The 15,044-nt window shown below is 39.2% G+C and overlaps 1 protein-coding gene across 1 annotated transcript; it reads left to right on the top strand.

Annotated features, from left to right (window-relative positions):
- The first annotated feature begins 270 nt into the window (after window positions 1–270).
- Window positions 271–13,711, top strand: LOC135080862 (uncharacterized). Its single transcript, XM_063975591.1, has 12 exons — window positions 271–374; window positions 479–557; window positions 1,057–1,170; window positions 1,544–1,731; window positions 7,219–7,367; window positions 7,576–7,737; window positions 7,943–8,104; window positions 8,682–8,856; window positions 9,343–9,440; window positions 9,951–10,049; window positions 10,827–10,990; window positions 11,329–13,711. The coding sequence occupies exons 1-12, from the start codon at window positions 328–330 to the stop codon at window positions 13,609–13,611; spliced, it is 3,720 nt and encodes a 1,239-aa protein (XP_063831661.1). The 5' UTR covers window positions 271–327; the 3' UTR covers window positions 13,612–13,711.
- The last annotated feature ends 1,333 nt before the right edge of the window (window positions 13,712–15,044 follow it).

Genomic DNA, 15,044 nt, shown 5'->3' with positions numbered 1-15,044 from the left:
AGTCATAATGGAGAGATGATAAAATCTGTCCTTTCTATTAGTTTCGGTCGGTCGTTTTCTATTTTTACTGAAACTGCAGGAAGTGTGTGTGGCGACCAAAATAACTTAGTTTACGGAGCGGCCGCTGCATTATAGCACTGCAATCCGACTCCCCCAATTCAATTTGTAGATAACTAAATAATATTTTATTCTAACGTAAACGTTAATCTTATGGTTTTGTAGGTACATTCGAATAGTATGAAGTAAGCGCGGAGTCATAAGTTTACCTTAAATAGGTATTTAGTACCTACTTATTATTGTTTACCTTCGTTAATGTGAGTACTAAGTATGTCCAATGTTAAGTTAGGAATAAGAGTGCGTCCATTTACTGACAGGTAAGTAAACATTATTTATTACAAAGTTTGCATACTCGTACATAGTGTTAACTGCGACACGTGCATATCGTTTAATTTTATTTTATCTATCCTATCTCTTACAGAGAGCTTCGAAGTGAAAAAGATCGCATTCCCGTGGTTAGCATTGTCGATAATAATACCGTTACTATCACAAATGTAAAAGTAAGTTTTGTTCTCACAAAGTATTTACTTACTTGATTGTTTTTTGATACATAATGTAGTTATGTGTCTCAATAAAGACTACAAGCTTAATTAAATTATGGGCACGCGACAAAGAATGGTTTGTTAATCTTTGAACAACCATTTAATGGGAAAAGCTTTATAATTATACAGAATGACTTTGTTATCAGTATCCAAATTTTTTTATTAAGCTCGTTAGAACAATTTGACAATACAACTTTATCGTAATTATTTTTAATTGTGGTATTTTTCGCAAAAAAAATATATTGAAAGTCTAATCCGCGGGTGCCCATATCTTAAGTTTTAAAGGTTATTGCTTATTTTCGCTCAAAATTATGTCTATTAAGCTTTGCAGTTAACTGTGTGTACGTATTTTTCCATGAACGAAGCAAATTTTCCACGTGAGTCAATTTGGAAACCGCGCGGAGCGGATGAAAATAAATAAATATAATAACACCCTGTATCTCATGTGTTTGCCTAGGTGAGCGTGTCAGGCGCCGGCGACAGCCGCGAGCGCGTGCGCCGCTACTACGCGGATTACGCGTTCGATAGCGCTTTGCCCGCTACTCATCCGGATTATGTCTCGCAAGAAAAGGTTCTTATAAATTATAATTTGCTAGGTACCTACATAAAAAAATATTAATTAACAACAAAATTAACTGCAATATTTACCCAAAAAGATTAATTAAATAAGTAAGTAGGGTTATAAGGAGAACAGAACTTTACAAGTTGGGTATGAGGTGCCAAAGCATTTCAATATCATAGCATAGCATTGTTTATATCTATTTGATATAATTTCATAAACTGGGTGTAATTGCCATTTTTTCACCTTTCAATGTATTTTTGACCCTTATTTCCTATTTAAAATTATTGATTTCTTTGACCTCTTTGACCCTCACCTTTGACTCTTGCTAATTTCTTATTTCAAATTATTGCGTCTTATCAAAGTTATCATTGAACACTTTCAGGTATTCAACACAATAGGCCGCCAAGTAATCGAGAGCGTCACCCGCGGTAATTCGACATGCGTGTTAGCGTATGGACAGAGCGCTACGGGCAAGACCCATACCATGATGGGAACCGAAGCAGACCCGGGGCTGGTGCCGAGGATATGCAGGGCTTTGGCTGAGGTGCAGCCCTTCGACATTACTGTCAGGTAAGTAGGTATTGCATAAATAGGTATATGTAAGTAAGTAGGTAGGATAGCAGAACCGTGCATTGTGGAAAACCTTGGAGTAGGCCTTTGTCCAGCAGTGGACATCATTTGGCTGAAACGAACGAAGTAATAGGATAGTTTGCGTCTGCTGCAGTTCTACAGAGACCTATGGAAGGAGCGCGTCGTGCACGACAAAGTTAGCCCAGAATTAATGCCAAGCATTTGTCTCTGGCTGATGTTAGTACGAGTAGAATCTGCTTTATGCATAATGCATATAAAGATTGTTCATTTTTGTATAATTGAATATTAATGAACTCTAATATTATTACAGTCATCTTTTTGTATGAAGTAACACGTACTTAGTATGCTGTCCTTATTGATAAGTGCCTATATCAAAAAAGTATATCCCAGTCCATTCTGAAGTCAAAATTCAGTATTGGTCTTGTATTTTGGGAGTGTCGGGTTTTCGTTGCAGGAGCTAAATCTATTGTGTGCCATTATGCATGCCGTGTGAAGGAGCTATAGGTGCGGGGCACGCGACGACGGGGCAAATGGAATATTTGGTCTAGTCCATTGCATCTCAATCTATTTCGATTTTGACGCCAAGTTGTCAAAGAAGTGAAAGAGTAATTTTAACTTTGAAAACGAAAAATTGTACCTAATATCAAACAAAACCGACGAAATTGTTGCATTAAGTAATGTTAGATAGATAAGTAAAAGGTTTATTATTTGCAAAACACATAGACACAAAAGTTTGAAGGATTAATGTGATCACTTCGTCATGGTAGAGTCGTTAACAGGGATTCGTTATCTAATTAACTGTATTTGTAAATTTATCTTAGGCCCGGTTTTTTGATTCGTAGTTAAAATAACCAATAGTCAAATTTGACAGATGTCAAATGACAAGTGGTTAAATATCAGCCCCCCTAGACAAAACGCACTTTTTGATCGAATCGAAAATCGAATCCGTCAAAACTCCATAGAAAAAAGGGGCTTTCGACCACTTTTCGACTGGTTTGCGATTATAATTTGCACTTTGTCTAGACCCACAGAAAAAAATGTTTTTCGAACAATGGTTACCTTGACTTTTAGTACATTTTTAACTATTAGTTAACATTTTGTTAATATTTAACCATTAGTAACAAAATTTAACAATTTGTTATTTTAACTATGAATCAAAAAACTGGGCCTTAGTGGACTTTGCTCGGATATCATTGGTAAGATACTCAAGTTGTAAACGTCCAGCTCCTCTTAGCTTGACAAATCATTAATGCATTTTTTCTTCAGCTAATGAAATTCAAAGCGCAGAAATAAAGACACAAATGATGATTTGTTTCGGAAGCTATAAAAAATAAAGGGATCATAAACAGCTTTGTTTCTTGTTGTTTTGTATTGCGGCTGGTGTTCGATTAAGTCGGGGTAATAAAGACCCCGGTCCTGGGCCCAAGGCCGGCGCGACACGCGAGCGCCACACCTTCGCACCTTCGGCTTATCTCGGCTAATATCTCTAATCATCACGACCTATAGTAAACACGGCATGGGTTATGCATCCGCAGATATATGGATATGGGATCTAACACACAGTACTTAAATTATTCTCATGTAATGTTTAGATGCCTTAGCACAGAACAAATAGATAACACAAGATTATAGAAGTAGGTGGTAGAGTCAGTTCTGCGCTACTATTCTTATAGCCTAGATAGATATTGTTGCACTCTACAGAAATTGACAAATAAGCATGTTGAAGAATTTAATTCAAAATTGAATTAGCATACTTTCCATCCTACACAAAGTATCTTATAGATGGAGATTGAACATTATTTTCTTAAAAGTTGTAAAGAAAAAAGTAATCATGGATTAAACTAAATCTTTTTTAATGCGAACGGCTAGGGACTGGAATTCGCTGCCTGCTGCTGCCTTTCCTGAACACTATAATCCGGGCCTTTTCAAGGCGAGAGTAAATAGGCACTTACAGGGCAGATTATGTACGATCCTAGACTGCATCTTACTTAACATCAGGTGCGATTGCGGTCAAAATCTGCCTTGTCTTGCTTAAAAATAACTTTTAAAAAATCACAGACTCGTCTTCATATTCTACCCCTACAAATTGCATTTGGTGTATGTCGAGGCAACGTGGCTAGCACACGCCGTCAGTCGTTAGTATGGTTTCACACCCCTCTGGCAGAGTGTCGCGCCCGCCCTACGAGCCGCCCGCCCAGTGTTTTAGCGCACAGTTGTGAAAACGCTCTGTGGAAAATAACTTGGGTAAGTTTGTTATGTTAGTATCTTTATACAAAACTAACGTTTTTAAGGAATGTTGTTAGAGAGGGCTTTTTGTTGGGACCTGTGACGCGTGATTATTTATGTGGTGTTGTTACATTTTATAAAGTTTTCAACGCGAAGTTAAGTGATAAAGGATTTTATCAATTTTGTTGTTTTATGTGACAGTTTATGCAAATTTTATTCATTTGTTCTGTCTCTAACGAGATATAAAAGCTGCTGTAAAAAAAGCTTAGTTATAATGATTGACTCACAAGTTAGGTATGTTACCAAACAATAAATTCATTAACCTATGAACTAAATCAAAGTTATGGGTATGAGTAAAATAATACGTGTAACTTATAAAAAATAATAAGAAACACAACTTTCATAAAAGTTTCTGGTGAGTGCACATAAGTACACTCTTGCACACTTTTTTGTTAAGTAAGAAAACTGCTTGAAACTGAGCGAGTGAGTTTATTTAGGTACTTTTAAAAAATTCAAAATTTTGTAAGTACGTCTATTGTTATTTATCCTTGTATGAGGAAAATAGGTCGACGTTTTTACTTATAGAATGTTTTTCTCTATCCTCTGTTACATCTACATTCTACATGGTACCTGCCTATCAGCTATAGAAATTGTTACATTAGTAAATAGCGATGAATTTGGGGCTGAGTGTACACAGTGGCAGTTTTGTTAGCAGTCACGTTTGGAGGTGTCTGCGCCAGGTTTAGTCGCTACTGGCACGCCACCCTTACACACGAGCTCATTCATGCATCGCTCGATTTGTCTGCTGATATAGTTTATTACTTATTTAGTCTTCTTGTTTTTGCCGTCTCTCTCCTTTAGGTAAGATGTAGATTCCTACTTACCTAGAGTCGTGCTCTATAGTCGTATAGATTTGAATCTAGAATTGGCAAAAGGGTTGAAGCAGTTGACTTCAGTTGATCCCGATAATGTAACGTCGAGTTTAACAATACTGAGCTAGGTACTTAGTCAATTTCAGAGTGTATGGATGTGTTAGAGTTCTTGTCTTGTGAAATTTAGTCGCAATGTTCCGAATGAATTTCGAAACATTTCCATTTCGAGCGATTCTCGAGTAGTTTCCCTGAAGCTATTAAGCTTTTGATATTCACTGAAATTACATGAACAGCTATCGTGGCTATCATCGACACGTTCATAATATCAACGGAACCACACAACGATTTTGTTTGTAAACTCATTCGTGTTTTGTAATATCGAATGCTTTTTCCCTATGGCTTGCGTTATCGAAATTAGTGAAATTCGCTGTAAAAAAGATGACAAAGAAGTCTTAAGTATTATTAAGTAAGAGGATAATAATTTACGTACCTACGTATAGGTAACTAAATTAGTAAAATACGAAAAGACCAAAGAGTTTTTTTAAGAAAAAAAATAAAGATCTGCTAAAACTACGTTTGGCAATCAAGCAAGAGTTTAAGAAGTAGACCAGTTAACTAGTAGGTAATAATATATTAGTACTTACCTAGTCCTAGAAGGTAAGGGATAGTGATTCGCTGATTAAACAAATGAACTGCGTGTACGCGTGTGCGGATTAACAAAATCGACTCATTAAAATGTAGTTTAGTGTCGAGCGAAGTTGTAGCATTTCATTAAAACGCAATCATTAGTTCGCAGGTCGTGACAAACAGTAATGATTGTAGATTTCGTTTAGTCGGGAAGTTTGTTGTCTTTTGTGCTGAAGTTTTGGCAACAAAGTCAAGGTTCAGCTTCAAAACATTATTTTATTTTCATTGATGCCATTTACCTAAAACACATAGGCTCTGTAAAAATAATTATAGGATTTTCAATAATAATTTCTAATGTTTAGTGACATAAGAAATTAATAGGAAGAATAGATTATTATAAGCATAACTTTGAATAAAAGAATACGAATAAGTGATTAAATTAATAAAAAAAAAACAGCTTAAGCTGTTAATACCTATACCCAAACTTTTTTCTTCTTGGACACCGGTTTGTGATTATTTCTCAATGTCACTGGTTATCAATGAAAATAATCGAAACACTAATTTATTTCTTTATTTGCATAGATACAATCGATTAATTACAAAAAAGAGTTATAAACGGTTTGAGATTGTGATGTTTTTAGAATAAAGATTGTATCTATGGGTACTGCTCACTGCGAATCTTGCCCAGGTGACAATTTTTATATCTAGTTTTCTGTACAATAAATTGTTGATTAATATTCAAAACCATTATAGTACGCCCCCGGTCAATGCTCTCAGAAATATTGTGCAATATTCTCTTCACAACCGTAATAAATATTAATGAAGGATGTATTTAATGTTTATTTATAGAAATCAAAATGGATAAAGGTTATTAGGCTTTCCAATAGGTATAATTGAGTAATGACTTGATTAATTTATTATGTTAATGTTAGATAAAGAAGATCCAAAAAAACTGATATTCTTGAGTTAACTCTTTTTTAAACAAGTGTCATACAAGTGTGCGAAAAATACGACCATTGAATTAGAAGATTCTGCTGAACTAAAAAGCACAAAATAGAAATAAAAGAAAAAAAAATCGGAGTCGTTAAATCTGCATGCTGGTTAATTACAAAATCAATTAAATCAAACTAAGCAAGGTAAGTATGCAGAGCTTACAAAATGATAGTTGCGCCACAAAGACGCACGGCACGCAAGGACGATATACTCGTCCTACCGCTTATGTCACTATCACTGTTCAACGTTTATCATTAATCGTTATGTTAGAATTTAATTTGGTATTTAAACTGCTAGGCTTGTGCTAAAAGTAGGTAAACTATAGTACCTACTTTTTGCAACAATCATACTTTTGTTGATAAATATACGGACAAGGGAATGTGGTCTTCAATGAGTACCTAGTTATAGGATGTCCAGAATCACGAAAAAGGTGGAAATGCCTAAATTAATTAAATATTTTCAAATCACCCCATCTGCTTTTAAATATCTTACCTACCTACCTACCTAATCACGGAGCATACATACTTAAAAGGTGTCCATTATCTACTTATCTAAGGGAGACTATTTATGAATGCAAACCACACAAAACTGACAAACAAAAGAAATATAAAATCAAAACGGATCAATTTAGTTAGGCTGTTTTATCGCTAGGAAGCGATCTATTCCAGGGGATGGGGAGATGTTAAAAATCTAAATTTACGTGCACCTTGTAGACGATCCTGTAATTGTATTGTCTTTGATCTGGCAGTTTCCTGGAAATCTACAACGAGCGCGTCCACGACTTGCTGGCGGGCGAGAGCGCGCCGCCCACGTGCCACTCGCTGCCCCGGCGCAGGGGCAACGCTCGCAAGGACCTGCGCGTGAGGGAGCACCCCGACAGAGGGCCCTACGTGCAAAGTGAGTCTTGTGTTTATGTAGAGGTGTTACTGTCAGTGTCCTGGTGATCTACAACGAGCGCGTCCACGACTTGCTGGCGGGCGAGAGCGCGCCGCCCACGTGCCACTCGCTGCCCCGGCGCAGGGGCAACGCTCGCAAGGACCTGCGCGTGAGGGAGCACCCCGACAGAGGGCCCTACGTGCAAAGTGAGTCTTGTGTTTATGTAGAGGTGTTACTGTCAGTGTCCTGGTGATCTACAACGAGCGCGTCCACGACTTGCTGGCGGGCGAGAGCGCGCCGCCCACGTGCCACTCGCTGCCCCGGCGCAGGGGCAACGCTCGCAAGGACCTGCGCGTGAGGGAGCACCCCGACAGAGGGCCCTACGTGCAAAGTGAGTCTTGTGTTTATGTAGAGGTGTTACTGTCAGTGTCCTGGTGATCTACAACGAGCGCGTCCACGACTTGCTGGCGGGCGAGAGCGCGCCGCCCACGTGCCACTCGCTGCCCCGGCGCAGGGGCAACGCTCGCAAGGACCTGCGCGTGAGGGAGCACCCCGACAGAGGGCCCTACGTGCAAAGTGAGTCTTTATGTATAGAGGTGTAACTGTCAGTGTCCTGGTGATCTACAACGAGCGCGTCCACGACTTGCTGGCGGGCGAGAGCGCGCCGCCCACGTGCCACTCGCTGCCCCGGCGCAGGGGCAACGCTCGCAAGGACCTGCGCGTGAGGGAGCACCCCGACAGAGGGCCCTACGTGCAAAGTGAGTCTTTATGTATAGAGGTGTAACTGTCAGTGTCCTGGTGATCTACAACGAGCGCGTCCACGACTTGCTGGCGGGCGAGAGCGCGCCGCCCACGTGCCACTCGCTGCCCCGGCGCAGGGGCAACGCCAACAAAAAATCAACTCTTAGTTTTACGTACTAGCATTAGCTACAGGTTGTCCCCGAGGAAAAAGCTGGAGTCGCTTCAGGATTTAGGGAAACGCGCACTGAATTGCGTTATTGGTAGAGAAATTACATGAAATAGAGGATCCTAAAGCACTGGCAACTTTCACTGTCAGAAATTTTAGTAGACTTCATCCATCATGGCCCATGCATTGGTGACATCACAGCAGGCATACATTTTAAACCTATCGTGATTACCATTCGATCAAGGGATCCAAGAGAATAACTAGTCACTCCTGAATGGAGGCAAATTTTTATGTTTTATAATAAGCTTCGTAAATCTAGAAATAACATGGCGTAGGTTTTTGCAGCGTGGAGTAGTTCTTTTAAATATAGCCACTCTAGCGCCACGTTTGAACACAAGGTAGAAGTCAGTTTATCGTTTGCTTCGTAGATCTCCGAAGGGTAGCCATCAATGACGTGGCAGCGCTCTTAGCACTGGTGAGCGAAGGCTCGCGCCGTCGTCGCACGGCTGCTACCAGACGCAACGCCACATCTTCGCGGTCCCATGCTCTCTTGGAGATAGCTACCGCCAGTGCTACTCTTCATCTCGCTGACTTGGCTGGCAGGTAGGTTTACCTGCTGTGTATCTATCTTACTTTATCAGCATTATATGCCGTTCGTTATGCATGTTATACACTAGCTTGCACCAAAGGCCGTAAAGTTCATAAATTCAAAAAGATAATTATTTTACATCCTTGTTTTTCCATACCCAAGATCAGTCATGTTGTGACCTAGGCTATAAATCTACTTAGCAGCATTTAATGTTTTGAGTTTAATGTGCATTACCTACTTCTTATTAGGAGCATCTAGTGAAATGATGGCAGCGCAAAGGTTTATTAGGAGCTTAGTAGAAAGGTTGCCTTACCTACTAACAGTTTAATCCAACTATAGTCTAGTCTGGAGAGGGTATTCGGAAGCCATAAAGTAAAGCCGGGCATGTATGTAAGTGTAACAAGCGCGCAATATAGAGGAGACTAATATTCGAAACCTGCTCTATTAACCTTCTAAATCTAAAATAAGAAATGTATTTAATTAACTTCTTACTTATGCAGTGAGAAAGCTGGCTGGGAAGGCTGCGACGGCCGCCAGAAAGAAGGCGCAAACATAAATAAATCGTTGGTTGCTCTTAGCAATGTTATTTCAGCGTTAGGTAAGTTTTTAATGAATAAGTCAATGCCTTCTTGCCTGTATTATTTACCTGTAATAGTCAAATGAACTTTTTTCGTCCGCTTTAAGGTGAGTATAGATAGACCATTTAGAGAGCATTTACCTGTAACAGAACAACGTGCCGCTCTATGATATGTTCTAGTGTATCACCTTTTCACGAACCAAACATTTTAACTCTATTGCACCATTCGTAAGAACGCTAAACATTACATAGAAATGCTCGAGAAAATGCTCTAGTTTATACTCACCTTTAGACAAGCCCCCTAGACAAGTTGCACTTTTTGATCGAATCGAAAATCGAATCCGTAAAAACTTCATAAAAAAACTGGTTCGATTGGTTTGCGATTAACATGTGCACTTTGTCTAGCTAGACCCAAAGGTCATTCTACCACGAGAAAGTTTTTAATCGAACACAGTGCCAATGTATTTGCAATTATTACGCTTGAAAATAATATTTAGTTACATTGTTTGTTTAAAACTGTATTTTCTTTAGTAAGCGGGCGTGGGAGGTTCGTTCCATACCGCGACTCTGCCCTTACTTGGCTGCTGAAGGACTGCTTCACGGGAGGCGCCTCCGCTTTTATTATCGCTAGTAAGTTACATACTATTCATAGTGGTCTTTAAATAAGTATCTTATGCCTCAGTTTTTCTTCTATTTTGCGAACCAACCAATGTCAGTCAATGTAAGAACGAAGCATTGTTCAGCACTACATTTATAGCCATAGGTAGGGAAAGGCGCTGCATTTCCTGAATAGACCACCACTTCCCTAAGAGCTAAGGACGCCCATGCCTACAGGTATAGCTGCCGAAAGTCCCGTCAATATTAGCTCAAAGAGTAACTTGTCTCACCACCTGTGTCCCCAAGCGTCGCGTGCTACGGCGAGTCGGCGTCGACCCTGCGCTGGGCGGAGCGCTCGCGCTAGCTGTGGGTATAGCTACCGAAAGTCCTGTCAATATTCCTCAAAGTGTAACTTGTCTCACCAGCTGTATCCCCAAGGATCGCGTGCTACGGCGAGTCGGCGTTCGACCCTTCGCTGGGCGGAGCGCGCGCGCCAGCTGTGGGTATAGCTACCGAAAGTCCCGTCAATATTAGCTCAAAGAGTAACTTGTCTCACCAGCTGTGTCACCAAGCGTCGCGTGCTATGGCGAGTCGGCGTCGACCCTGCGCCGGGCGGAGCGCGCGCGCTAGCTGTGGGTATAGCCAGAGTAAATACAAATGAGTAGGTCATCTTCATAGAAACGCCTGAGCGCGGTTTGTATGTGAGCGCGCCAATACGTATGCGGCGTGCACGCACACACTGACAAAATTTAGCGTTGATTAGCGGTGAGTTGCCCCGAATTTTGTATAAAAAGTAACTTGTCTCACCAGCTGTGTCCCCAAGCGTCGCGTGCTACGGCGAGTCGGCGTCGACCCTTCGTTGGGCGGAGCGCGCGCGCCAACTACCGTCGCCGCGCGTCACCGCCAGCCGTCCGGCTCTGCGCACATTGTACACACAGCTGCTAGCAGAACTTAGCAGGAATCACATTCAATACGTACGTCATTGGTTTTCAAATTAAGATGTGGTCATTCATACTATAAATAAATAAGAAATATCAAGATCAAACTATAAAAAATCAGTAACTTTGATTTTGGTCACTTAGAACGGTTTCGCGTAAAATTGGAATCCTTTAAACTATATAGAATCTGATGATGGTTATCGAATCATAAATCGTATGTGCGTAAACTACCATACAAATAATTGTCGTCACGGATTCGTATCGGAAGTAGTGCGAAATTGCTCTTAATGTACCTACTTTGCAAAAAATCTACGATTTTAAACCAATCTTACAGAAAGAAACTTAGTTAATTAATTTATGCCTATATTTTTCAGATACCTGAAACTGGAAAAATTTCATACGATGATAATCATTGGAAATTGTATGCGAACAATGTAAAGCTGCAATCTCCTGATTCCTCCGAAGAAACTGCAAAAATAGGTAACATTATGAATCTGTTGCATCCGAAAGCCGACGCTCATTCTTCCACCGCCTCATCAGCAGCGAGCGGTAGTTCGGATGTTATCAACGCGATGGATAAAAATATCAAAATCGATATAACCAGTGAAATAACCAAAGAAGTAGACAAATTATTTGGACCTGCACTAGAAAGGACACAAAGTAATAGTGATCTCAAAGTCATTGCTCCACTTAGACACAAGCGTAGGCAATACAAATCACAAGAAATTCTACCTATTGTTGAAAAATTACACGGAGATCACACAGTTGATGTGATGCCCAGTCAAAGTGAAGTTCAGATTGACGATATAAGGAAAATAGATAAAGCAAAAGCTCCACAAATTCCTATTCTATACGACAGTCAACGAGCCGAAATAGTAGCTTCAGTTACTGAAAGACTATACAATAAAATAAAGAAAAAAGAAGAGGCAGCTGCATCGAAAATGGAGACAGTTATAGACAAGAAAATAATGGAACCGCTGAGCGAATTAAAGATTTGTACTAATGCGCGGCAACGGCTCATGGAGTTAAGTCAGAAAGCGTTACGAAACAAACGGAGAATAGGTATTCCGGCTCATACGCAAACGAAAAAAATGGTCACTCGAGTTAGAGATCAAGGTATCGACGTACAAACAGATTTAGAGGCGTATATGTTAAGAAATAATAAACCTAGTTACACACTTCATCGCGATGCAGCCACTGAAACTATGCCTATGACTCCTCGGTGTAAAGAAATTGCTGTTGGTTCTAAATATGGAATGTTACATTTTCACGATCGATCTACTATAACCGATGAAAAGAAAATTGTTCACAGAAGCTCTTTCGTTATGACTGACGTAGTAACTAAAAGTGATCGCACAACGCAAACTCTAATAGTGCCACCGCCAAGAAGAAAACGACGTGTATTGTGTAATTGCATGAAAAATTCTGAAAAAATTAAATGTTCTAATGAAAATGCGGCACCAGTTATAAGTATTAACATTTCACAAGTTTATCCTGCTGATTCAGAGTCACAAACATCTGATGATAATTCCGATAATACGGCTGACAATAATAGCTGTGGCAAATCGGAATCAGTCCAGAACATGCCTCCTGATTTATTAACTAATCATAGTACACTTGATCCTTGTTGTAGTAAGACTGTTAAAATTGAACAGAATGCTAAAGTTTATAACGTAAATATACCGCAAGAAATTGAAATAGCAAATGACACTGCCACCAGCAATTCCTCGAAATCATTACAAAACTGTGACGACTTTTCAGATACGGAAGATTGTGTCTTGCCCCGTGTCTCTCCAGATTGTTTAAAAAGGGTAGATTCCAGTGATATGAAAGATATGATTTTAGGTCGCAATGAAAACTTGTACCCATACAATATTATTCTGTCTCCACCTCGAGCAGTGGATAGCACAAAGAGATTAGTGAAGTTCCAAGATGATACTGTTCCTGTTTCCTCCGTCGCTTCGCAGGCTACTTGTGAAACACAGAACAAAAGAACATTTTATGAAACAAATCACAACTCCGAAGCCATTGATAATAATATAGACAATGAAGCGAATATTCTGGACAGTCAAGATACGCCCTCTAATTCTTATTCAGATTCTACAGACTCAAGTAAAGTAGAAACTGATTCATTCATCTGGAAGAAAGGCGGTGCAGCGTCTGACAGAAATAAAACCAATAGTTTGGGTCAAAACTACACACCGATTTACAAAGGGGCAAAGTATGCAAAAGCCAAAGCAAAGTTGTATAGAGAATTTTTAGGTCTGAATAAAGAGGTGTATGATAATGATTCCTCCCAAACATCATCAAAGCATAATGATATCAGTTCGAGCGATAGTGTTGAATCGCGTGACACGTCTAATGCTTCTTTTAGGCGAAGAAAAAACATTCTCGAAGATAAGCTGAAGTTACGGTGCAACCACAGTAACAGTTTTAGGAGCCTTGAACAAGAACTGAAGATTTCGTGCAATAGTTTAGAAACTTCCGTGAATAAATACGAGAGTTATTTGTCTGGTTACCATAATGGCAAAAAAGGTGGTTACAGGACTGAAAGTTCGGCTCGAACGCCCACAGAGTATTTGCAGCACTTGGTGCAGTTGCGGAGACAAGTCGTCAACGGAGATTGTGATACAGAAAGTAGTTCTCTTGCAAAATAATTGAATGCTAATGAATTGTTGTAAGTGTGTCTACATTATAGTGTGTTAGTATTATTAAGTGTAATCTTGTGAAAATTGTAAGCACATGTTAGCATACTAAGTAAACTGTATATGAATTAATTATGTGACTTTTATTAATCAGGCCCATCAATTTAAATATCCAGTTTATTAACACGTGCGTGTTCACTAATCTTATACGTTTTTTATAATACGTGATCAATCGGAGGCAATCACCTAAAAGGTGGACCTACCACGGGTAGACGTATTGACGCCTCTGTGACAATAAATTAGGATAAAATATCTTTAATACACAAAATAAAAAAATGGAAATGATTAGGAAAACCATATTTTAATATAGGAAAGTCGTGAAAAAACTTCAGTAGTAGTACTGAAGACATTCATTTTCCTAATTTGTTAGGCGTTTCATTAAATTACTAATATTATAAATGCGACAGTCTGTATGGATGTCTGGATGTTTGTTACTATTTCACGCAAAAACTACTGAACGAATTTTCATGAAACTTTACAGTATTATTGTTTAATAGCCCAGAATAACACTAACTAAATTTCACGCGGGTGAAGACGCGGGCAAAAGCTAGTTTACTAATAAGATGAAAATCTTAGATCCTGGGAATCAAGAATAATTTATTGATTATGGTACCACATTCAGAATCTTAGGTATTATCATTAGTTTCACATATTCAGCTATTATTTGGCTAATTAGCATGCAAGGGAAGAAGGAGTGATACATTTTGCTGTGTTATGTTAACTTTTACACGAGAGCAGGTTAGTTAAAATTAAATGATTGCGTTAAACGAACGTTAATGTAATTAAGTAGATCGATTTTGTTTACAACACGGATTCACTAACAGATCGTTTACCCATTAAATAGGGTATTGCACACAATTTCCGAAGTTAAACAAAGCAAACCGAACGAATGGTAAGCGAATGTGACCAAGTTTTCGCGAGTGGCGAAATGGTTGCGTAACCGTCATTACAAGAGCAACCTGAATAAGGACCCGCCGGGCTACTGTCAGCATCTTAGTCACGTCCATTGATAGCTCGCGGATTGCATTGTATGTGTCAACAGGTGCTCGGTGAGAATTCGGATAATAACATTGGTGGAATGGAACTAGGCTCTTTTAGAACCATGCTACTACTGGTTTTGTTCTCATACTGCATAAAATGTAGGTAGTCATAGAGTTCCTTACACATGAGGGTAGAGTTTGTTATTGAAAAAATATTAAGAGTAAAGAATTTAATAAGTCTTTCATCTATGCTAATAAATATGCAGATATGCAGTGCAGATAACGAAAACGAAGTCTGATTTTGGATTCGATATCTTTAACTAATTTTCTCTATGATTTATGAGGAAGCTTTAAACATAGTATACATAGAATGAAATTTAAAATCCAATGAATTAAAATAACCCT

This window comes from Ostrinia nubilalis, chromosome 18 (genome assembly GCF_963855985.1).
Source record: "Ostrinia nubilalis chromosome 18, ilOstNubi1.1, whole genome shotgun sequence".
In the NCBI taxonomy this organism is placed as follows: Eukaryota; Metazoa; Arthropoda; class Insecta; order Lepidoptera; family Crambidae; genus Ostrinia; species Ostrinia nubilalis.
Note: the sequence above shows the minus strand (reverse complement) of the source record. Positions and strands in the feature narration are given on the sequence as shown.

What these genes read in the sequence shown, in the direction of transcription:
- LOC135080862 (XM_063975591.1), top strand. Translation starts at nt 328, where the DNA reads ATGTCCAATGTTAAGTTAGGAATAAGAGTGCGTCCATTTACTGACAG. An exon ending in CAGAGGGCCCTACGTGCAAA is followed by an intron (nt 7,368 to 7,575) that starts GTGAGTCTTGTG and finishes GTTTATGTAGAG; the next exon opens with GTGTTACTGTCAGTGTCCTG. An exon ending in CAGAGGGCCCTACGTGCAAA is followed by an intron (nt 7,738 to 7,942) that starts GTGAGTCTTGTG and finishes TTATGTATAGAG; the next exon opens with GTGTAACTGTCAGTGTCCTG.